Consider the following 23,556-nt stretch of genomic DNA (forward strand, 5'->3'; position numbering starts at 1 on the left):
TATCTCTATAAACCATCCCTCAGCTGCTCTCAGTGGAACCTCACCTATCTCTATAAACCACCCCCAGCTGCTCTCAGTGGAACCTCACCTATCTCTATAAACCATCCCTCAGCTGCTCTCAGTCCACTTCACCTATCTCTATAAACCATCCCTCAGCTGCTCTCAGTCCACCTCACCTATCTCTATAAACCATCCCTCAGCTTCTCTCAGTGGAACCTCACCTATCTCTATAAACCACCCCCAGCTGCTCTCAGTGGAACCTCACCTATCTCTATAAAGCATCCCTCAGCTGCTCTCAGTGGAACCTCACCTCTCTATAAACCATCCCCCAGCTGCTCTCAGTGGAACCTCACCTATCTCTATAAACCATCCCTCAGCTGCTCTCAGTGGAACCTCACCTATCTCTATAAACCATCCCTCAGCTGCTCTCAGTGGAACCTCACCTATCTCTATAAACCATCCCTCAGCTGCTCTCAGTGGAACCTCACCTATCTCTATAAACCATCCCTCAGCTGCTCCCAGTGGAACCTCACCTATCTCTATAAACCATCCCTCAGCTGCTCTCAGTGGAACCTCACCTATCTCTATAAACCATCCCTCAGCTGCTCTCAGTCCACCTCACCTATCTCTATAAACCATCCCTCAGCTGCTCTCAGTGGAACCTCACCTATCTCTATAAACCATCCCTCAGCTGCTCTCAGTCCACTTCACCTATCTCTATAAACCATCCCTCAGCTGCTCAGTCCACCTCACCTATCTCTATAAACCATCCCTCAGCTGCTCTCAGTGGAACCTCACCTATCTCTATAAACCATCCCTCAGCTGCTCTCAGTGGAACCTCACCTATCTCTATAAACCATCCCTCAGCTGCTCTCAGTGGAACCTCACCTATCTCTATAAACCATCCCTCAGCTGCTCTCAGTGGAACCTCACCTATCTCTATAAACCACCCCCAGCTGCTCTCAGTGGAACCTCACCTATCTCTATAAACCATCCCTCAGCTGCTCTCAGTCCACTTCACCTATCTCTATAAACCATCCCTCAGCTGCTCTCAGTCCACCTCACCTATCTCTATAAACCACCCCCAGCTGCTCTCAGTGGAACCTCACCTATCTCTATAAACCATCCCTCAGCTGCTCTCAGTCCACTTCACCTATCTCTATAAACCATCCCTCAGCTGCTCAGTCCACCTCACCTATCTCTATAAACCATCCCTCAGCTGCTCAGTCCACCTCACCTATCTCTATAAACCATCCCTCAGCTGCTCTCAGTGGAACCTCACCTATCTCTATAAACCATCCCTCAGCTGCTCTCAGTGGAACCTCACCTATCTCTATAAACCATTACTCAGCTGCTCTCAGTGGAACCTCACCTATCTCTATAAACCATCCCTCAGCTTCTCTCAGTGGAACCTCACCTATCTCTATAAACCACCCCCAGCTGCTCTCAGTGGAACCTCACCTATCTCTATAAACCATCCCTCAGCTGCTCTCAGTCCACTTCACCTATCTCTATAAACCATCCCTCAGCTGCTCAGTCCACCTCACCTATCTCTATAAACCATCCCTCAGCTGCTCTCAGTGGAACCTCACCTATCTCTATAAACCATCCCTCAGCTGCTCTCAGTGGAACCTCACCTATCTCTATAAACCATCCCTCAGCTGCTCTCAGTGGAACCTCACCTATCTCTATAAACCACCCCCAGCTGCTCTCAGTGGAACCTCACCTATCTCTATAAACCATCCCTCAGCTGCTCTCAGTCCACTTCACCTATCTCTATAAACCATCCCTCAGCTGCTCTCAGTCCACCTCACCTATCTCTATAAACCATCCCTCAGCTTCTCTCAGTGGAACCTCACCTATCTCTATAAACCACCCCCAGCTGCTCTCAGTGGAACCTCACCTATCTCTATAAAGCATCCCTCAGCTGCTCTCAGTGGAACCTCACCTATCTCTATAAACCATCCCCCAGCTGCTCTCAGTGGAACCTCACCTATCTCTATAAACCATCCCTCAGCTGCTCTCAGTGGAACCTCACCTATCTCTATAAACCATCCCTCAGCTGCTCTCAGTGGAACCTCACCTATCTCTATAAACCATCCCTCAGCTGCTCTCAGTGGAACCTCACCTATCTCTATAAACCATCCCTCAGCTGCTCCCAGTGGAACCTCACCTATCTCTATAAACCATCCCTCAGCTGCTCCCAGTGGAACCTCACCTATCTCTATAAACCATCCCTCAGCTGCTCTCAGTCCACCTCACCTATCTCTATAAACCATCCCTCAGCTGCTCTCAGTGGAACCTCACCTATCTCTATAAACCATCCCTCAGCTGCTCTCAGTCCACTTCACCTATCTCTATAAACCATCCCTCAGCTGCTCAGTCCACCTCACCTATCTCTATAAACCATCCCTCAGCTGCTCTCAGTGGAACCTCACCTATCTCTATAAACCATCCCTCAGCTGCTCTCAGTGGAACCTCACCTATCTCTATAAACCATCCCTCAGCTGCTCTCAGTGGAACCTCACCTATCTCTATAAACCATCCCTCAGCTGCTCTCAGTGGAACCTCACCTATCTCTATAAACCACCCCCAGCTGCTCTCAGTGGAACCTCACCTATCTCTATAAACCATCCCTCAGCTGCTCTCAGTCCACTTCACCTATCTCTATAAACCATCCCTCAGCTGCTCTCAGTCCACCTCACCTATCTCTATAAACCACCCCCAGCTGCTCTCAGTGGAACCTCACCTATCTCTATAAACCATCCCTCAGCTGCTCTCAGTCCACTTCACCTATCTCTATAAACCATCCCTCAGCTGCTCAGTCCACCTCACCTATCTCTATAAACCATCCCTCAGCTGCTCAGTCCACCTCACCTATCTCTATAAACCATCCCTCAGCTGCTCTCAGTGGAACCTCACCTATCTCTATAAACCATCCCTCAGCTGCTCTCAGTGGAACCTCACCTATCTCTATAAACAATCCCTCAGCTGCTCTCAGTGGAACCTCACCTATCTCTATAAACCATCCCTCAGCTTCTCTCAGTGGAACCTCACCTATCTCTATAAACCACCCCCAGCTGCTCTCAGTGGAACCTCACCTATCTCTATAAACCATCCCTCAGCTGCTCTCAGTCCACTTCACCTATCTCTATAAACCATCTCTCAGCTGCTCAGTCCACCTCACCTATCTCTATAAACCATCCCTCAGCTGCTCTCAGTGGAACCTCACCTATCTCTATAAACCATCCCTCAGCTGCTCTCAGTCCACTTCACCTATCTCTATAAACCATCTCTCAGCTGCTCAGTCCACCTCACCTATCTCTATAAACCATCCCTCAGCTGCTCTCAGTGGAACCTCACCTATCTCTATAAACCATCCCTCAGCTGCTCTCAGTGGAACCTCACCTATCTCTATAAACCATCCCTCAGCTGCTCTCAGTGGAACCTCACCTATCTCTATAAACCACCCCCAGCTGCTCTCAGTGGAACCTCACCTATCTCTATAAACCATCCCTCAGCTGCTCTCAGTCCACTTCACCTATCTCTATAAACCATCCCTCAGCTGCTCTCAGTCCACCTCACCTATCTCTATAAACCATCCCTCAGCTTCTCTCAGTGGAACCTCACCTATCTCTATAAACCACCCCCAGCTGCTCTCAGTGGAACCTCACCTATCTCTATAAAGCATCCCTCAGCTGCTCTCAGTCCACTTCACCTATCTCTATAAACCATCCCTCAGCTGCTCTCAGTCCACCTCACCTATCTCTATAAACCACCCCCAGCTGCTCTCAGTGGAACCTCACCTATCTCTATAAACCATCCCTCAGCTGCTCTCAGTCCACTTCACCTATCTCTATAAACCATCCCTCAGCTGCTCAGTCCACCTCACCTATCTCTATAAACCACCCCCAGCTGCTCTCAGTGGAACCTCACCTATCTCTATAAACCATCCCTCAGCTGCTCTCAGTGGAACCTCACCTATCTCTATAAACCATCCCTCAGCTGCTCTCAGTCCACTTCACCTATCTCTATAAACCATCCCTCAGCTGCTCAGTCCACCTCACCTATCTCTATAAACCATCCCTCAGCTGCTCAGTCCACCTCACCTATCTCTATAAACCTTCCCTCAGCTGCTCTCAGTGGAACCTCACCTATCTCTATAAACCATCCCTCAGCTGCTCTCAGTGGAACCTCACCTATCTCTATAAACCATCCCTCAGCTGCTCTCAGTGGAACCTCACCTATCTCTATAAACCATCCCTCAGCTTCTCTCAGTGGAACCTCACCTATCTCTATAAACCACCCCCAGCTGCTCTCAGTGGAACCTCACCTATCTCTATAAACCATCCCTCAGCTGCTCTCAGTCCACTTCACCTATCTCTATAAACCATCCCTCAGCTGCTCAGTCCACCTCACCTATCTCTATAAACCATCCCTCAGCTGCTCTCAGTGGAACCTCACCTATCTCTATAAACCATCCCTCAGCTGCTCTCAGTGGAACCTCACCTATCTCTATAAACCATCCCTCAGCTGCTCTCAGTGGAACCTCACCTATCTCTATAAACCACCCCCAGCTGCTCTCAGTGGAACCTCACCTATCTCTATAAACCATCCCTCAGCTTCTCTCAGTGGAACCTCACCTATCTCTATAAACCACCCCCAGCTGCTCTCAGTGGAACCTCACCTATCTCTATAAACCATCCCTCAGCTGCTCTCAGTCCACTTCACCTATCTCTATAAACCATCTCTCAGCTGCTCAGTCCACCTCACCTATCTCTATAAACCATCCCTCAGCTGCTCTCAGTGGAACCTCACCTATCTCTATAAACCATCCCTCAGCTGCTCTCAGTCCACTTCACCTATCTCTATAAACCATCTCTCAGCTGCTCAGTCCACCTCACCTATCTCTATAAACCATCCCTCAGCTGCTCTCAGTGGAACCTCACCTATCTCTATAAACCATCCCTCAGCTGCTCTCAGTGGAACCTCACCTATCTCTATAAACCATCCCTCAGCTGCTCTCAGTGGAACCTCACCTATCTCTATAAACCACCCCCAGCTGCTCTCAGTGGAACCTCACCTATCTCTATAAACCATCCCTCAGCTGCTCTCAGTCCACTTCACCTATCTCTATAAACCATCCCTCAGCTGCTCTCAGTCCACCTCACCTATCTCTATAAACCATCCCTCAGCTTCTCTCAGTGGAACCTCACCTATCTCTATAAACCACCCCCAGCTGCTCTCAGTGGAACCTCACCTATCTCTATAAACCATCCCTCAGCTGCTCAGTCCACTTCACCTATCTCTATAAACCATCCCTCAGCTGCTCTCAGTCCACCTCACCTATCTCTATAAACCACCCCCAGCTGCTCTCAGTGGAACCTCACCTATCTCTATAAACCATCCCTCAGCTGCTCTCAGTCCACTTCACCTATCTCTATAAACCATCCCTCAGCTGCTCAGTCCACCTCACCTATCTCTATAAACCACCCCCAGCTGCTCTCAGTGGAACCTCACCTATCTCTATAAACCATCCCTCAGCTGCTCTCAGTGGAACCTCACCTATCTCTATAAACCATCCCTCAGCTGCTCTCAGTCCACTTCACCTATCTCTATAAACCATCCCTCAGCTGCTCAGTCCACCTCACCTATCTCTATAAACCATCCCTCAGCTGCTCAGTCCACCTCACCTATCTCTATAAACCTTCCCTCAGCTGCTCTCAGTGGAACCTCACCTATCTCTATAAACCATCCCTCAGCTGCTCTCAGTGGAACCTCACCTATCTCTATAAACCATCCCTCAGCTGCTCTCAGTGGAACCTCACCTATCTCTATAAACCATCCCTCAGCTTCTCTCAGTGGAACCTCACCTATCTCTATAAACCACCCCCCAGCTGCTCTCAGTGGAACCTCACCTATCTCTATAAACCATCCCTCAGCTGCTCTCAGTCCACTTCACCTATCTCTATAAACCATCCCTCAGCTGCTCAGTCCACCTCACCTATCTCTATAAACCATCCCTCAGCTGCTCTCAGTGGAACCTCACCTATCTCTATAAACCATCCCTCAGCTGCTCTCAGTGGAACCTCACCTATCTCTATAAACCATCCTCAGCTGCTCTCAGTGGAACCTCACCTATCTCTATAAACCACCCCCAGCTGCTCTCAGTGGAACCTCACCTATCTCTATAAACCATCCCTCAGCTGCTCTCAGTCCACTTCACCTATCTCTATAAACCATCCCTCAGCTGCTCTCAGTCCACCTCACCTATCTCTATAAACCATCCCTCAGCTTCTCTCAGTGGAACCTCACCTATCTCTATAAACCACCCCCCAGCTGCTCTCAGTGGAACCTCACCTATCTCTATAAAGCATCCCTCAGCTGCTCTCAGTGGAACCTCACCTATCTCTATAAACCATCCCCCAGCTGCTCTCAGTGGAACCTCACCTATCTCTATAAACCATCCCTCAGCTGCTCTCAGTGGAACCTCACCTATCTCTATAAACCATCCCTCAGCTGCTCTCAGTGGAACCTCACCTATCTCTATAAACCATCCCTCAGCTGCTCTCAGTGGAACCTCACCTATCTCTATAAACCATCCCTCAGCTGCTCTCAGTGGAACCTCACCTATCTCTATAAACCATCCCTCAGCTGCTCTCAGTCCACTTCACCTGTCTCTATAAACCATCCCTCAGCTGCTCTCAGTCCACCTCACCTATCTCTATAAACCATCCCTCAGCTTCTCTCAGTGGAACCTCACCTATCTCTATAAACCACCACCCAGCTGCTCTCAGTGGAACCTCACCTATCTCTATAAACCATCCCTCAGCTGCTCTCAGTCCACTTCACCTATCTCTATAAACCATCCCTCAGCTGCTCTCAGTCCACCTCACCTATCTCTATAAACCATCCCTCAGCTTCTCTCAGTGGAACCTCACCTATCTCTATAAACCACCCCCAGCTGCTCTCAGTGGAACCTCACCTATCTCTATAAAGCATCCATCAGCTGCTCTCAGTGGAACCTCACCTATCTCTATAAACCACCCCCAGCTGCTCTCAGTGGAACCTCACCTATCTCTATAAACCATCCCTCAGCTGCTCTCAGTCCACTTCACCTATCTCTATAAACCATCCCTCAGCTGCTCTCAGTCCACCTCACCTATCTCTATAAAGCATCCATCAGCTGCTCTCAGTGGAACCTCACCTATCTCTATAAACCACCCCCAGCTGCTCTCAGTGGAACCTCACCTATCTCTATAAACCATCCCTCAGCTGCTCTCAGTCCACTTCACCTATCTCTATAAACCATCCCCCAGCTGCTCTCAGTGGAACCTCACCTATCTCTATAAAGCATCCATCAGCTGCTCTCAGTGGAACCTCACCTATCTCTATAAACCATCCCTCAGCTGCTCTCAGTGGAACCTCACCTATCTCTATAAACCATCCCTCAGCTGCTCTCAGTGGAACCTCACCTATCTCTATAAACCATCCCTCAGCTGCTCTTAGTAAAACCTCACCTATCTCTATAAACCATCCCTCAGCTGCTCTCAGTGGAACCTCACCTATCTCTATAAAACATCCCTCAGCTGCTCTCAGTCCACCTCACCTATCTCTATGAACCATCCCTCATCTGCACTCAGTGCACCTCACCTATCTCTATAAACCATCCCTCAGCTGCTCTCAGTGGAACCTCACCTATCTCTATAAACCATCCCTCAGGCAAACAAATGCAAATAGTCACAGCATGGACAAAGACATGCAAATCCACAACCAGTTCTAGCCTTGCTGCTAAAAGACAGATGACAGGCCTACAGAGACCACTGTTCTGGAAACAGTTTACTGCTAGTAAAGACAGATGACAGGCCCCTAGACCACTGTTCTGAAACAGTTTACTGCTAGTAAAGACAGATGACAGGCCCCTTGACCACTGTTCTGGAAACAGTTTACTGCTAGTAAGACAGATGACAGGCCCCTAGACCACTGTTCTGGAAACAGTTTACTGCTAGTAAAGACAGATGACAGCCCTACAGAGACCACTGTTCTGGAAACAGTTTACTGCTAGTAAAGACAGATGACAGCCCTACAGAGACCACTGTTCTGAAACAGTTTACTGCTCGTAAAGACAGATGACAGCCCTACAGAGATCACTGTTCTGGAAACAGTTTACTGCTAGTATAGACAGATGACAGGCCCCTAGACCACTGTTCTGGAAACAGTTTACTGCTAGTAAAGACAGATGACAGGCCCCTTGACCACTGTTCTGGAAACAGTTTACTGCTAGTAAAGACAGATGACAGCCCTACAGAGACCACTGTTCTGGAAACAGTTTACTGCTAGTAAAGACAGATGACAGCCCTACAGAGACCACTGTTCTGGAAACAGTTTACTGCTAGTAAAGACAGATGACAGCCCTACAGAGACCACTGTTCTGGAAACAGTTTACTGCTAGTAAAGACAGATGACAGCCCTACAGAGACCACTGTTCTGGAAACAGTTTACTGCTAGTAAAGACAGATGACAGCCCTACAGAGACCACTGTTCTGAAACAGTTTACTGCTAGTAAAGACAGATGACAGGCCCCTAGACCACTGTTCTGGAAACAGTTTACTGCTAGTAAAGACAGATGACAGGCCCCTAGACCACTGTTCTGGAAACAGTTTACTGCTAGTAAAGACAGATGACAGCCCTACAGAGACCACTGTTCTGGAAACAGTTTACTGCTAGTAAAGACAGATGACAGGCCCCTAGACCACTGTTCTGGAAACAGTTTACTGCTAGTAAAGACAGATGACAGGCCCCTAGACCACTGTTCTGGAAACAGTTTACTGCTAGTAAAGACAGATGACAGGCCTACAGAGACCACTGTTCTGGAAACAGTTTACTGCTAGTAAAGACAGATGACAGGCCCCTAGACCACTGTTCTGGAAACAGTTTACTGCTAGTAAAGACAGATGACAGGCCCCTAGACCACTGTTCTGAAACAGTTTACTGCTAGTAAAGACAGATGACAGGCCCCTAGACCACTGTTCTGGAAACAGTTTACTGCTAGTAAAGACAGATGACAGGCCCCTAGACCACTGTTCTGGAAACAGTTTACTGCTAGTAAAGACAGATGACAGGCCCCTAGACCACTGTTCTGGAAACAGTTTACTGCTCGTAAAGACAGATGACAGCCCTACAGAGACCACTGTTCTGGAAACAGTTTACTGCTAGTAAAGACAGATGACAGCCCTACAGAGACCACTGTTCTGAAACAGTTTACTGCTAGTAAAGACGGATGACAGCCCTACAGAGACCACTGTTCTGGAAACAGTTTACTGCTAGTAAAGACAGATGACAGGCCCCTTGACCACTGTTCTGGAAACAGTTTACTGCTAGTAAAGACAGATGACAGGCCCCTAGACCACTGTTCTGGAAACAGTTTACTGCTAGTAAAGACAGATGACAGGCCCCTAGACCACTGTTCTGGAAACAGTTTACTGCTAGTAAAGACAGATGACAGCCCTACAGAGACCACTGTTCTGGAAACAGTTTACTGCTAGTAAAGACAGATGACAGCCCTACAGAGACCACTGTTCTGGAAACAGTTTACTACTAGTAAAGACAGATGACAGCCCTACAGAGACCACTGTTCTGGAAACAGTTTACTGCTAGTAAAGACAGATGACAGGCCCCTTGACCACTGTTCTGGAAACAGTTTACTGCTAGTAAAGACAGATGACAGGCCTACAGAGACCACTGTTCTGGAAACAGTTTACTGCTAGTAAAGACAGATGACAGGCCCCTAGACCACTGTTCTGGAAACAGTTTACTGCTAGTAAAGACAGATGACAGGCCCCTAGACCACTGTTCTGGAAACAGTTTACTGCTAGTAAAGACAGATGACAGGCCCCTAGACCACTGTTCTGGAAACAGTTTACTGCTAGTAAAGACAGATGACAGGCCCCTAGACCACTGTTCTGGAAACAGTTTACTGCTAGTAAAGACAGATGACAGCCCTACAGAGACCACTGTTCTGGAAACAGTTTACTGCTAGTAAAGACAGATGACAGGCCCCTAGACCACTGTTCTGGAAACAGTTTACTGCTAGTAAAGACAGATGACAGCCCTACAGAGACCACTGTTCTGGAAACAGTTTACTGCTCGTAAAGACAGATGACAGCCCTACAGAGATCACTGTTCTGGAAACAGTTTACTGCTAGTAAAGACAGATGACAGGCCCCTAGACCACTGTTCTGGAAACAGTTTACTGCTAGTAAAGACGGATGACAGGCCCCTAGACCACTGTTCTGGAAACAGTTTACTGCTAGTAAAGACAGATGACAGGCCCCTAGACCACTGTTCTGAAACAGTTTACTGCTAGTAAAGACAGATGACAGCCCTACAGAGACCACTGTTCTGGAAACAGTTTACTGCTAGTAAAGACAGATGACAGCCCTACAGAGACCAACTGTTCTGGAAACAGTTTACTGCTCGTAAAGACAGATGACAGCCCTACAGAGATCACTGTTCTGGAAACAGTTTACTGCTAGTAAAGACAGATGACAGGCCCCTAGACCACTGTTCTGGAAACAGTTTACTGCTAGTAAAGACGGATGACAGCCCTACAGAGACCACTGTTCTGGAAACAGTTTACTGCTAGTAAAGACAGATGACAGGCCCCTAGACCACTGTTCTGGAAACAGTTTACTGCTAGTAAAGACAGATGACAGGCCCCTTGACCACTGTTCTGGAAACAGTTTACTGCTAGTAAAGACAGATGACAGGCCCCTAGACCACTGTTCTGGAAACAGTTTACTGCTAGTAAAGACAGATGACAGGCCCCTAGACCACTGTTCTGGAAACAGTTTACTGCTAGTAAAGACAGATGACAGGCCCCTAGACCACTGTTCTGGAAACAGTTTACTGCTAGTAAAGACAGATGACAGCCCTACAGAGACCACTGTTCTGGAAACAGTTTACTGCTAGTAAAGACAGATGACAGCCCTACAGAGACCACTGTTCTGGAAACAGTTTACTGCTAGTAAAGACAGATGACAGCCCTACAGAGACCACTGTTCTGGAAACAGTTTACTGCTAGTAAAGACAGATGACAGCCCTACAGAGACCACTGTTCTGGAAACAGTTTACTGCTAGTAAAGACAGATGACAGGCCCCTAGACCACTGTTCTGGGAAACAGTTTACTGCTAGTAAAGACAGATGACAGCCCTACAGAGACCACTGTTCTGAAACAGTTTACTGCTAGTAAAGACAGATGACAGGCCCCTAGACCACTGTTCTGGAAACAGTTTACTGCTAGTAAAGACAGATGACAGGCCCCTAGACCACTGTTCTGGAAACAGTTTACTGCTAGTAAAGACAGATGACAGGCCCTAGACCACTGTTCTGGAAACAGTTTACTGCTAGTAAAGACAGATGACAGGCCCCTAGACCACTGTTCTGGAAACAGTTTACTGCTAGTAAAGACAGATGACAGGCCCCTAGACCACTGTTCTGGAAACAGTTTACTGCTAGTAAAGACAGATGACAGGCCCCTAGACCACTGTTCTGGAAACAGTTTACTGCTAGTAAAGACAGATGACAGCCCTACAGAGACCACTGTTCTGGAAACAGTTTACTGCTAGTAAAGACAGATGACAGCCCTACAGAGACCACTGTTCTGGAAACAGTTTACTGCTCGTAAAGACAGATGACAGCCCTACAGAGATCACTGTTCTGGAAACAGTTTACTGCTAGTAAAGACAGATGACAGCCCTACAGAGATCACTGTTCTGGAAACAGTTTACTGCTAGTAAAGACAGATGACAGGCCCCTAGACCACTGTTCTGGAAACAGTTTACTGCTAGTAAAGACAGATGACAGGCCCCTAGACCACTGTTCTGGAAACAGTTTACTGCTAGTAAAGACAGATGACAGGCCCCTAGACCACTGTTCTGGAAACAGTTTACTGCTAGTAAAGACAGATGACAGCCCTACAGAGACCACTGTTCTGGAAACAGTTTACTGCTAGTAAAGACAGATGACAGGCCCCTAGACCACTGTTCTGGAAACAGTTTACTGCTAGTAAAGACAGATGACAGCCCTACAGAGACCACTGTTCTGGAAACAGTTTACTGCTAGTAAAGACAGATGACAGCCCTACAGAGACCACTGTTCTGGAAACAGTTTACTGCTAGTAAAGACAGATGACAGGCCCCTAGACCACTGTTCTGGAAACAGTTTACTGCTAGTAAAGACAGATGACAGCCCTACAGAGACCACTGTTCTGGAAACAGTTTACTGCTAGTAAAGACAGATGACAGCCCTACAGAGACCACTGTTCTGAAACAGTTTACTGCTCGTAAAGACAGATGACAGCCCTACAGAGATCACTGTTCTGGAAACAGTTTACTGCTAGTAAAGACAGATGACAGGCCCCTAGACCACTGTTCTGGAAACAGTTTACTGCTCGTAAAGACAGATGACAGCCCTACAGAGACCACTGTTCTGGAAACAGTTTACTGCTAGTAAAGACAGATGACAGCCCTACAGAGACCACTGTTCTGGAAACAGTTTACTGCTAGTAAAGACGGATGACAGCCCTACAGAGACCACTGTTCTGGAAACAGTTTACTGCTAGTAAAGACAGATGACAGGCCCCTTGACCACTGTTCTGGAAACAGTTTACTGCTAGTAAAGACAGATGACAGGCCCCTAGACCACTGTTCTGGAAACAGTTTACTGCTAGTAAAGACAGATGACAGCCCTACAGAGACCACTGTTCTGGAAACAGTTTACTGCTAGTAAAGACAGATGACAGCCCTACAGAGACCACTGTTCTGGAAACAGTTTACTGCTAGTAAAGACAGATGACAGCCCTACAGAGACCACTGTTCTGGAAACAGTTTACTGCTAGTAAAGACAGATGACAGGCCCCTTGACCACTGTTCTGGAAACAGTTTACTGCTAGTAAAGACAGATGACAGGCCTACAGAGACCACTGTTCTGGAAACAGTTTACTGCTAGTAAAGACAGATGACAGGCCCTAGACCACTGTTCTGAAACAGTTTACTGCTAGTAAAGACAGATGACAGGCCCCTAGACCACTGTTCTGGAAACAGTTTACTGCTAGTAAAGACAGATGACAGGCCCCTAGACCACTGTTCTGGAAACAGTTTACTGCTAGTAAAGACAGATGACAGGCCCCTAGACCACTGTTCTGGAAACAGTTTACTGCTAGTAAAGACAGATGACAGGCCCCTAGACCACTGTTCTGGAAACAGTTTACTGCTAGTAAAGACAGATGACAGGCCCCTAGACCACTGTTCTGGAAACAGTTTACTGCTAGTAAAGACAGATGACAGCCCTACAGAGACCACTGTTCTGGAAACAGTTTACTGCTAGTAAAGACAGATGACAGCCCTACAGAGACCACTGTTCTGGAAACAGTTTACTGCTAGTAAAGACAGATGACAGCCCTACAGAGACCACTGTTCTGGAAACAGTTTACTGCTAGTAAAGACAGATGACAGCCCTACAGAGACCACTGTTCTGGAAACAGTTTACTGCTAGTAAAGACAGATGACAGGCCCCTAGACCACTGTTCTGGAAACAGTTTACTGCTAGTAAAGACAGATGACAGCCCTACAGAGACCACTGTTCTGGAAACAGTTTACTGCTAGTAAAGACAGATGACAGCCCTACAGAGACCACTGTTCTGGAAACAGTTTACTGCTCGTAAAGACAGATGACAGCCCTACAGAGATCACTGTTCTGGAAACAGTTTACTGCTAGTAAAGACAGATGACAGGCCCCTAGACCACTGTTCTGGAAACAGTTTACTGCTAGTAAAGACGGATGACAGCCCTACAGAGACCACTGTTCTGGAAACAGTTTACTGCTAGTAAAGACAGATGACAGGCCCCTTGACCACTGTTCTGGAAACAGTTTACTGCTAGTAAAGACAGATGACAGGCCCCTAGACCACTGTTCTGGAAACAGTTTACTGCTAGTAAAGACAGATGACAGGCCCCTAGACCACTGTTCTGGAAACAGTTTACTGCTAGTAAAGACAGATGACAGCCCTACAGAGACCACTGTTCTGGAAACAGTTTACTGCTAGTAAAGACAGATGACAGCCCTACAGAGACCACTGTTCTGGAAACAGTTTACTGCTAGTAAAGACAGATGACAGCCCTACAGAGACCACTGTTCTGGAAACAGTTTACTGCTAGTAAAGACAGATGACAGCCCTACAGAGACCACTGTTCTGGAAAACAGTTTACTGCTAGTAAAGACAGATGACAGCCCTACAGAGACCACTGTTCTGGAAACAGTTTACTGCTCGTAAAGACAGATGACAGGCCCTAGACCACTGTTCTGGAAACAGTTTACTGCTAGTAAAGACAGATGACAGGCCCCTAGACCACTGTTCTGAAACAGTTTACTGCTAGTAAAGACAGATGACAGCCCTACAGAGACCACTGTTCTGGAAACAGTTTACTGCTAGTAAAGACAGATGACAGGCCCCTAGACCACTGTTCTGGAAACAGTTTACTGCTAGTAAAGACGGATGACAGCCCTACAGAGATCACTGTTCTGGAAACAGTTTACTGCTAGTAAAGACAGATGACAGCCCTACAGAGATCACTGTTCTGAAACAGTTTACTGCTAGTAAAGACAGATGACAGCCCTACAGAGATCACTGTTCTGGAAACAGTTTACTGCTAGTAAAGACAGATGACAGGCCCCTAAACCACTGTTCTGGAAACAGTTTACTGCTAGTAAAGACAGATGACAGCCCTACAGAGACCACTGTTCTGGAAACAGTTTACTGCTAGTAAAGACAGATGACAGCCCTACAGAGACCACTGTTCTGGAAACAGTTTACTGCTAGTAAAGACAGATGACAGGCCCCTAGACCACTGTTCTGGAAACAGTTTACTGCTAGTAAAGACAGATGACAGCCCTACAGAGACCACTGTTCTGGAAACAGTTTACTGCTAGTAAAGACAGATGACAGGCCCCTAGACCACTGTTCTGGAAACAGTTTACTGCTAGTAAAGACAGATGACAGGCCCCTAGACCACTGTTCTGGAAACAGTTTACTGCTAGTAAAGACAGATGACAGGCCTACAGAGACCACTGTTCTGGAAACAGTTTACTGCTAGTAAAGACAGATGACAGGCCCCTAGACCACTGTTCTGGAAACAGTTTACTGCTAGTAAAGACAGATGACAGGCCCCTAGACCACTGTTCTGGAAACAGTTTACTGCTAGTAAAGACAGATGACAGGCCTACAGAGACCACTGTTCTGGAAACAGTTTACTGCTAGTAAAGACAGATGACAGGCCCCTAGACCACTGTTCTGGAAACAGTTTACTGCTAGTAAAGACAGATGACAGGCCTACAGAGACCACTGTTCTGGAAACAGTTTACTGCTCGTAAAGACAGATGACAGGCCCCTTGACCACTGTTCTGGAAACAGTTTACTGCTAATAAAGACAGATGACAGGCCCCTTGACCACTGTTCTGGAAACAGTTTACTGCTAGTAAAGACAGATGACAGGCCCCTAGACCACTGTTCTGGAAACAGTTTACTGCTAGTAAAGACAGATGACAGCCCTACAGAGATCACTGTTCTGGAAACAGTTTACTGCTAGTAAAGACAGATGACAGCCCTACAGAGACCACTGTTCTGGAAACAGTTTACTGCTAGTAAAGACAGATGACAGGCCCTTGACCACTGTTCTGGAAACAGTTTACTGCTAGTAAAGACAGATGACAGGCCCCTAGACCACTGTTCTGGAAACAGTTAACTGCTAGTAAAGACAGATGACAGGCCCCTAGACCACTGTTCTGGAAACAGTTTACTGCTAGTAAAGACAGATGACAGCCCTACAGAGACCACTGTTCTGGAAACAGTTTACTGCTAGTAAAGACAGATGACAGCCCTACAGAGACCACTGTTCTGGAAACAGTTTACTGCTAGTAAAGACAGATGACAGCCCTACAGAGACCACTGTTCTGGAAACAGTTTACTGCTAGTAAAGACAGATGACAGGCCCCTTGACCACTGTTCTGGAAAAACAGTTTACTCTGGAAACAGTTTACTAGTAAAGACAGATGACAGGCCTACAGAGACCACTGTTCTGGAAACAGTTTACTGCTAGTAAAGACAGATGACAGGCCCCTAGACCACTGTTCTGGAAACAGTTTACTGCTAGTAAAGACAGATGACAGGCCCCTAGACCACTGTTCTGGAAACAGTTTACTGCTAGTAAAGACAGATGACAGGCCCCTAGACCACTGTTCTGGAAACAGTTTACTGCTAGTAAAGACAGATGACAGGCCCCTAGACCACTGTTCTGGAAACAGTTTACTGCTAGTAAAGACAGATGACAGCCCTACAGAGACCACTGTTCTGGAAACAGTTTACTGCTAGTAAAGACAGATGACAGCCCTACAGAGACCACTGTTCTGGAAACAGTTTACTGCTCGTAAAGACAGATGACAGCCCTACAGAGATCACTGTTCTGGAAACAGTTTACTGCTAGTAAAGACAGATGACAGGCCCCTAGACCACTGTTCTGGAAACAGTTTACTGCTAGTAAAGACGGATGACAGCCCTACAGAGACCACTGTTCTGGAAACAGTTTACTGCTAGTAAAGACAGATGACAGGCCCCTTGACCACTGTTCTGGAAACAGTTTACTGCTAGTAAAGACAGATGACAGGCCCCTAGACCACTGTTCTGGAAACAGTTTACTGCTAGTAAAGACAGATGACAGGCCCCTAGACCACTGTTCTGGAAACAGTTTACTGCTAGTAAAGACAGATGACAGCCCTACAGAGACCACTGTTCTGGAAACAGTTTACTGCTAGTAAAGACAGATGACAGCCCTACAGAGACCACTGTTCTGGAAACAGTTTACTGCTAGTAAAGACAGATGACAGCCCTACAGAGACCACTGTTCTGGAAACAGTTTACTGCTAGTAAAGACAGATGACAGCCCTACAGAGACCACTGTTGTGGAAAACAGTTTACTGCTAGTAAAGACAGATGACAGCCCTACAGAGACCACTGTTCTGGAAACAGTTTACTGCTAGTAAAGACAGATGACAGGCCCCTAGACCACTGTTCTGGAAACAGTTTACTGCTAGTAAAGACAGATGACAGGCCCCTAGACCACTGTTCTGGAAACAGTTTACTGCTAGTAAAGACAGATGACAGCCCTACAGAGACCACTGTTCTGGAAACAGTTTACTGCTAGTAAAGACAGATGACAGGCCCCTAGACCACTGTTCTGGAAACAGTTTACTGCTAGTAAAGACGGATGACAGCCCTACAGAGATCACTGTTCTGGAAACAGTTTACTGCTAGTAAAGACAGATGACAGCCCTACAGAGATCACTGTTCTGGAAACAGTTTACTGCTAGTAAAGACAGATGACAGCCCTACAGAGATCACTGTTCTGGAAACAGTTTACTGCTAGTAAAGACAGATGACAGGCCCCTAAACCACTGTTCTGGAAACAGTTTACTGCTAGTAAAGACAGATGACAGCCCTACAGAGACCACTGTTCTGGAAACAGTTTACTGCTAGTAAAGACAGATGACAGCCCCTACAGAGACCACTGTTCTGGAAACAGTTTACTGCTAGTAAAGACAGATGACAGCCCTACAGAGACCACTGTTCTGGAAACAGTTTACTGCTAGTAAAGACAGATGACAGGCCCCTAGACCACTGTTCTGGAAACAGTTTACTGCTAGTAAAGACAGATGACAGCCCTACAGAGACCACTGTTCTGGAAACAGTTTACTGCTAGTAAAGACAGATGACAGCCCTACAGAGATCACTGTTCTGGAAACAGTTTACTGCTAGTAAAGACAGATGACAGGCCCTACAGAGACCACTGTTCTGGAAACAGTTTACTGCTAGTAAAGACAGATGACAGGCCCCTAGACCACTGTTCTGGAAACAGTTTACTGCTAGTAAAGACAGATGACAGGCCCCTAGACCACTGTTCTGGAAACAGTTTACTGCTAGTAAAGACAGATGACAGGCCTACAGAGACCACTGTTCTGGAAACAGTTTACTGCTAGTAAAGACAGATGACAGCCCTACAGAGACCACTGTTCTGGAAACAGTTTACTGCTAGTAAAGACAGATGACAGGCCCCTAGACCACTGTTCTGGAAACAGTTTACTGCTAGTAAAGACAGATGACAGCCCTACAGAGACCACTGTTCTGGAAACAGTTTACTGCTAGTAAAGACAGATGACAGCCCTACAGAGATCACTGTTCTGGAAACAGTTTACTGCTAGTAAAGACAGATGACAGGCCCCTAGACCACTGTTCTGGAAACAGTTTACTGCTAGTAAAGACAGATGACAGGCCCCTAGACCACTGTTCTGGAAACAGTTTACTGCTAGTAAAGACAGATGACAGGCCCCTAGACCACTGTTCTGGAAACAGTTTACTGCTAGTAAAGACAGATGACAGCCCTACAGAGACCACTGTTCTGGAAACAGTTTACTGCTAGTAAAGACAGATGACAGCCCTACAGAGACCACTGTTCTGGAAACAGTTTACTGCTAGTAAAGACAGATGACAGCCCTACAGAGATCACTGTTCTGGAAACAGTTTACTGCTAGTAAAGACAGATGACAGGCCCCTAGACCACTGTTCTGGAAACAGTTTACTGCTAGTAAAGACAGATGACAGGCCCCTAGACCACTGTTCTGGAAACAGTTTACTGCTAGTAAAGACAGATGACAGGCCCCTAGACCACTGTTCTGGAAACAGTTTACTGCTAGTAAAGACAGATGACAGGCCTACAGAGACCACTGTTCTGGAAACAGTTTACTGCTAGTAAAGACAGATGACAGCCCTACAGAGACCACTGTTCTGAAACAGTTTACTGCTAGTAAAGACAGATGACAGGCCCCTAGACCACTGTTCTGGAAACAGTTTACTGCTAGTAAAGACAGATGACAGCCCTACAGAGACCACTGTTCTGGAAACAGTTTACTGCTAGTAAAGACAGATGACAGCCCTACAGAGATCACTGTTCTGGAAACAGTTTACTGCTAGTAAAGACAGATGACAGGCCCCTAGACCACTGTTCTGGAAACAGTTTACTGCTAGTAAAGACAGATGACAGGCCCCTAGACCACTGTTCTGGAAACAGTTTACTGCTAGTAAAGACAGATGACAGGCCCCTAGACCACTGTTCTGGAAACAGTTTACTGCTAGTAAAGACAGATGACAGGCCTACAGAGACCACTGTTCTGGAAACAGTTTACTGCTAGTAAAGACAGATGACAGCCCTACAGAGACCACTGTTCTGTTAGACTTCCTGTGTCTCTCTCTGGTCAAATCTGCACCAGAAATACCAGATTAGCTACCTACACCACCCACAGCAGGAAACGTGTGCATGTGTTTCGTGTGGGATGTGTGTGCGATTTTGTGCGTGTGTATGTATTGTGTGTGTGTGTGTGTGTGTGTGTCACTATATAACTTGTTTTCCCTCACACTGAAATGCCCTGACCTTTCTGTCAGGCGTCAGAATTTCCTCTGCCTTCCGATGGTAGCCTACAGCCGCAATGTGACGTTAGTATGTACGTGTGTGTGTGTGTGTGGTAATACCCTACCTTTGGCGTCAAGCTCCTGCACAGGGGTGATAGTGTCTCTCTGTTCCCCAGAGTCCATGGACACACTTCTCTCTCTTCGTCTTCATCATCCCCCAACGCCACTCACCGATTGGCTGACAGCCTTCAGGCCAGGGTTGCCCGCCCCCAGGCCCTTATTGGCCCCCTCCTGCTGCTGGGTCACATTGGAGAGCTGGGATTGGCTGTCGCTGCTCACTTGCTTGCCATGATTGGTCAGCTTATTGTCGGGGTGCATTTGAACGGCTGGGGTGGGTCTGGGGTAGGAGTACAGACGATGTGGTGTCCGTCCGTCTGTTTGAGGAAGTCACACTGCTGCTTGTCTACACAGCTGGTGAGACGGAGGAGAAAACAGACTCAGAACTAACAGGCTCAGAACTAACAGGCTCGGGAACCAACAGGCTCGGGAACCAACAGGCTCGGGAACCAACAGGCTCGGGAACTAACAGGCTCGGGAACTAACAGGCTCGGGAACTAACAGGCTCGGGAACTAACAGGCTCGGGAACTAACAGGCTCGGGAACTAACAGGCTCGGGAACTAACAGGCTCGGGAACTAACAGGCTCGGGAACTAACAGGCTCGGGAACTAACAGGCTCAGAACTAACAGGCTCGGGAACTAACAGGCTCAGAACCAACAGGCTCGGGAACTAACAGGCTCGGGAACTAACAGGCTCGGGAACTAACAGGCTCGGGAACTAACAGGCTCGGGAACTAACAGGCTCGGGAACTAACAGGCTCGGGAACTAACAGGCTCGGGAACTAACAGGCTCGGGAACTAACAGGCTCAGAACTAACAGGCTCAGAACTAACAGGCTCAGAACTAACAGGCTCAGAACTAACAGGCTCAGAACTAACAGGCTCAGAACCAACAGGCTCGGGAACTAACAGGCTCGGGAACTAACAGGCTCGGGAACTAACAGGCTCGGGAACTAACAGGCTCGGGAACCAACAGGCTCGGGAACCAACAGGCTCGGGAACCAACAGGCTCGGGAACCAACAGGCTCGGGAACCAACAGGCTCGGGAACCAACAGGCTCGGGAACTAACAGGCTCGGGAACTAACAGGCTCGGGAACTAACAGGCTCGGGAACTAACAGGCTCGGGAACTAACAGGCTCGGGAACTAACAGGCTCGGGAACTAACAGGCTCGGGAACTAACAGGCTCGGGAACTAACCGGCTCGGGAACTAACCGGCTCGGGAACTAACAGGCTCGGGAACTAACAGGCTCGGGAACTAACAGGCTCGGGAACTAACAGGCTCGGGAACTAACAGGCTCGGGAACTAACAGGCCCGGGAACTAACAGGCCCGGGAACTAACAGGCCCGGGAACTAACAGGCTCGTAACAGTGCAGTAATATCTAACAATTCACAAAAATACACACAAACCTAAAAGTAAAAGAATGGAGTTAAGAAATACATAAATATTAGGACGAGCTGGGCCTCCCGGGTGGCGCAGTGGTCTAAGGTACTGCATCGCAGTGCTAGCTGTGCCACCAGAGATTCTGGGTTCGAGCCCGGGCTCTGTCGCAGTCGGCCGCGACCGGGAGGCCCATGTGGCGGCACACAATTGGCCCAGCGTCGTCCGGGGTAGGGAGGGTTTGGCCGGCAGGGCATATCCCTTGTCTCATCGTGCACTAGCGACACCTGTGGAGGGCCGGGCGCAGTGCATGCTGACCAGGTCGCCAGGTGACCAGGTCGCCAGGTGACCAGGTCGCCAGGTGTACGGTGTTGGCTGTTTAACAGTCTGATGGCCTTGAGATAGTAGCTGTTTTTCAGTCTCTCGGTCGCTACTTTGATGCACCTGTACTGACCTCGCCTTCTGGATGATAGCGGGGTGAACAGGCAGTGGCTCGGGTGGTTGTTGTCCTTGATGATCTTTTTAGCCTTCCTGTGACATCGGGTGGTGTAGGTGTCCTGGAGGGCAGGTAGTTTGCCCCGGTGATGCGTTGTGCAGACCTCACTACCCTCTGGAGAGCCTTACGGTTGTGGGCGGAGCAGTTGCCGTACCAGACGGCGATGCAGACTGGCAGAATGCTCTCGATTGTGCATCTGTATAAGTTTGTGCGGGTCTTAGGGACCAATCCACATTTCTTCAGCCTCCTGGGGTTGAGGAGGCGCTACTGCGACTTCTACACCACACCATCTGTGTGGGTGGCCATTGAGATCGTCTGTGTTGGTGGACCATTGAGATCGTCTGTGTGGGTGGACCAATCCAGATGGTCTGTGTGGGTGGACCAATCCAGATGGTATGTGTGGGTGGACCAATCCAGATGGTCTGTGTGGGTGGACCAATCCAGATGGTCTGTGTGGGTGGACCAATCCAGATGGTCTGTGTGGGTGGACCAATCCAGATGGTCTGTGTGGGTGGACCAATCCAGATGGTCTGTGTGGGTGGACCAATCCAGATGGTCTGTGTGGGTGGACCAATCCAGATGGTCTGTGTGGGTGGACCAATCCAGATGGTCTGTGTGGGTGGACCAATCCAGATGGTCTGTGTGGGTGGACCAATCCAGATGGTCTGTGTGGGTGGACCAATCCAGATGGTCTGTGTGGGTGGACCAATCCAGATGGTCTGTGTGGGTGGACCAATCCAGATGGTCTGTGTGGGTGGACCAATCCAGATGGTCTGTGTGGGTGGACCAATCCAGATGGTCTGTGTGGGTGGACCAATCCAGATGGTCTGTGTGGGTGGACCAATCCAGATGGTCTGTGTGGGTGGACCAATCCAGATGGTCTGTGTGGGTGGACCATTCAGATCATCTGTGTGGGTGGACCATTCAGATCGTCGGTGATGTGGACCATTCAGATCGTCGGTGTGGGTGGACCATTCAGATCGTCGGTGATGTGGACCATTCAGATCGTCGGTGATGTGGACCATTCAGATCGTCGGTGATGTGGACGCAGAGGAACTTCGAAGCTTTTCACCGTCTCCACTGCAGTCCCGTCGACGTGGATAGCAGAGGGAGCACCTCCCTGTCTCCTGAAGTCCACGATCATCTCCTTCGTTTTGTTGACATTGAGGGAGAAGTTATTTTCCTTACACCACTCCCCCAGGGCCCTCACCTCCTCCCCGTAGGCTGTCTAGTCATTTTGGCAATGAGGTCTATAACTGTTGTGTCGTCTGCAAACTTGATGATTGAGTTGGAGGTATATGTGGCTACGCAGATATGGGTGAACAGGGAGTACAGGGAGGGGGCTGAGCACACACCCTTGTGGGGCCCCAGTGTTTAGAAAGTGGAGGTGTTGTTTCCTACCTTCACCACCTGGGGGCAGTAAACGTGTAGATCAATGACTGGCAACAGTTCAGTTCGACACTGAACGATGCAGTTCTCACAAGATGAGAGGTAATTTCAGCAAAACATTTTAGTGAACCGGCGATTTGTAACATTTGAAATATTTTTTTTTTTTTTTTTGACAGACGCGACATTTGGATCCTTTTGGGGTTCAGAGGACCAATACACTCACATCTTAAACATTTGAACCGGGGGACTGATGCGCGTATCTGTGAATCGTTACATCCTCTTACCGCTCGTCTTGAACTTCAAATTGGTATGACCAACATGTATGACCATGGCTGGGTTCAGGTCACTCACCTCAGTCCATGTCTCAGCTGACACACTGGGGCATATTGCTGCTGCTCCTTGACTCTTCACTGACCGCAGAATAACCTGGAGGAGAGGGGAGGTCAGAGGTCACGTTAGCGTTAGCAAAATCTGCGTCTTCAAAAGTCACACCATGACCAAGGTTTTTGATTCAAATCATTTGCGTTTCATATTGAAAGTGGTTTGTTTTGCTAGAAAGATCTGGGGCGTACAAATCTAGTTTTTCCATCACACAATTTTGAAAACATGTTAAGAAATGTGGGCACAATTATTGAAAATGAAATTTCACACCCCCTGAA

General features: G+C 47.9%; 1 protein-coding gene and 1 long non-coding RNA gene across 2 annotated transcripts in view; both read right to left on the minus strand.

The window, feature by feature from the left end:
- The window catches only part of bcl9l (bcl9 like), a 72,062-nt gene extending 52,079 nt beyond the window's left edge, over positions 1 to 19,983 (minus strand). The window contains 1 exon segment of the mRNA XM_052514235.1: positions 19,640 to 19,983. Within this exon segment, the coding sequence (XP_052370195.1) occupies positions 19,640 to 19,892 (253 nt within the window). The 5' untranslated portion in view covers positions 19,893 to 19,983.
- Positions 1,717 to 6,534, minus strand: LOC127927623 (uncharacterized). The gene is made up of 3 exons (XR_008128216.1): positions 6,356 to 6,534; positions 1,944 to 1,988; positions 1,717 to 1,854 (listed from the first exon to the last, which is right to left on the minus strand). It is a non-coding gene; the product is annotated as an uncharacterized LOC127927623 (long non-coding RNA).
- Positions 19,984 to 23,556: the final 3,573 nt, after the last annotated feature.

This window comes from Oncorhynchus keta, unplaced genomic scaffold, assembly GCF_023373465.1.
Source record: "Oncorhynchus keta strain PuntledgeMale-10-30-2019 unplaced genomic scaffold, Oket_V2 Un_scaffold_1579_pilon_pilon, whole genome shotgun sequence".
Lineage (NCBI taxonomy): Eukaryota > Metazoa > Chordata > Actinopteri > Salmoniformes > Salmonidae > Oncorhynchus > Oncorhynchus keta.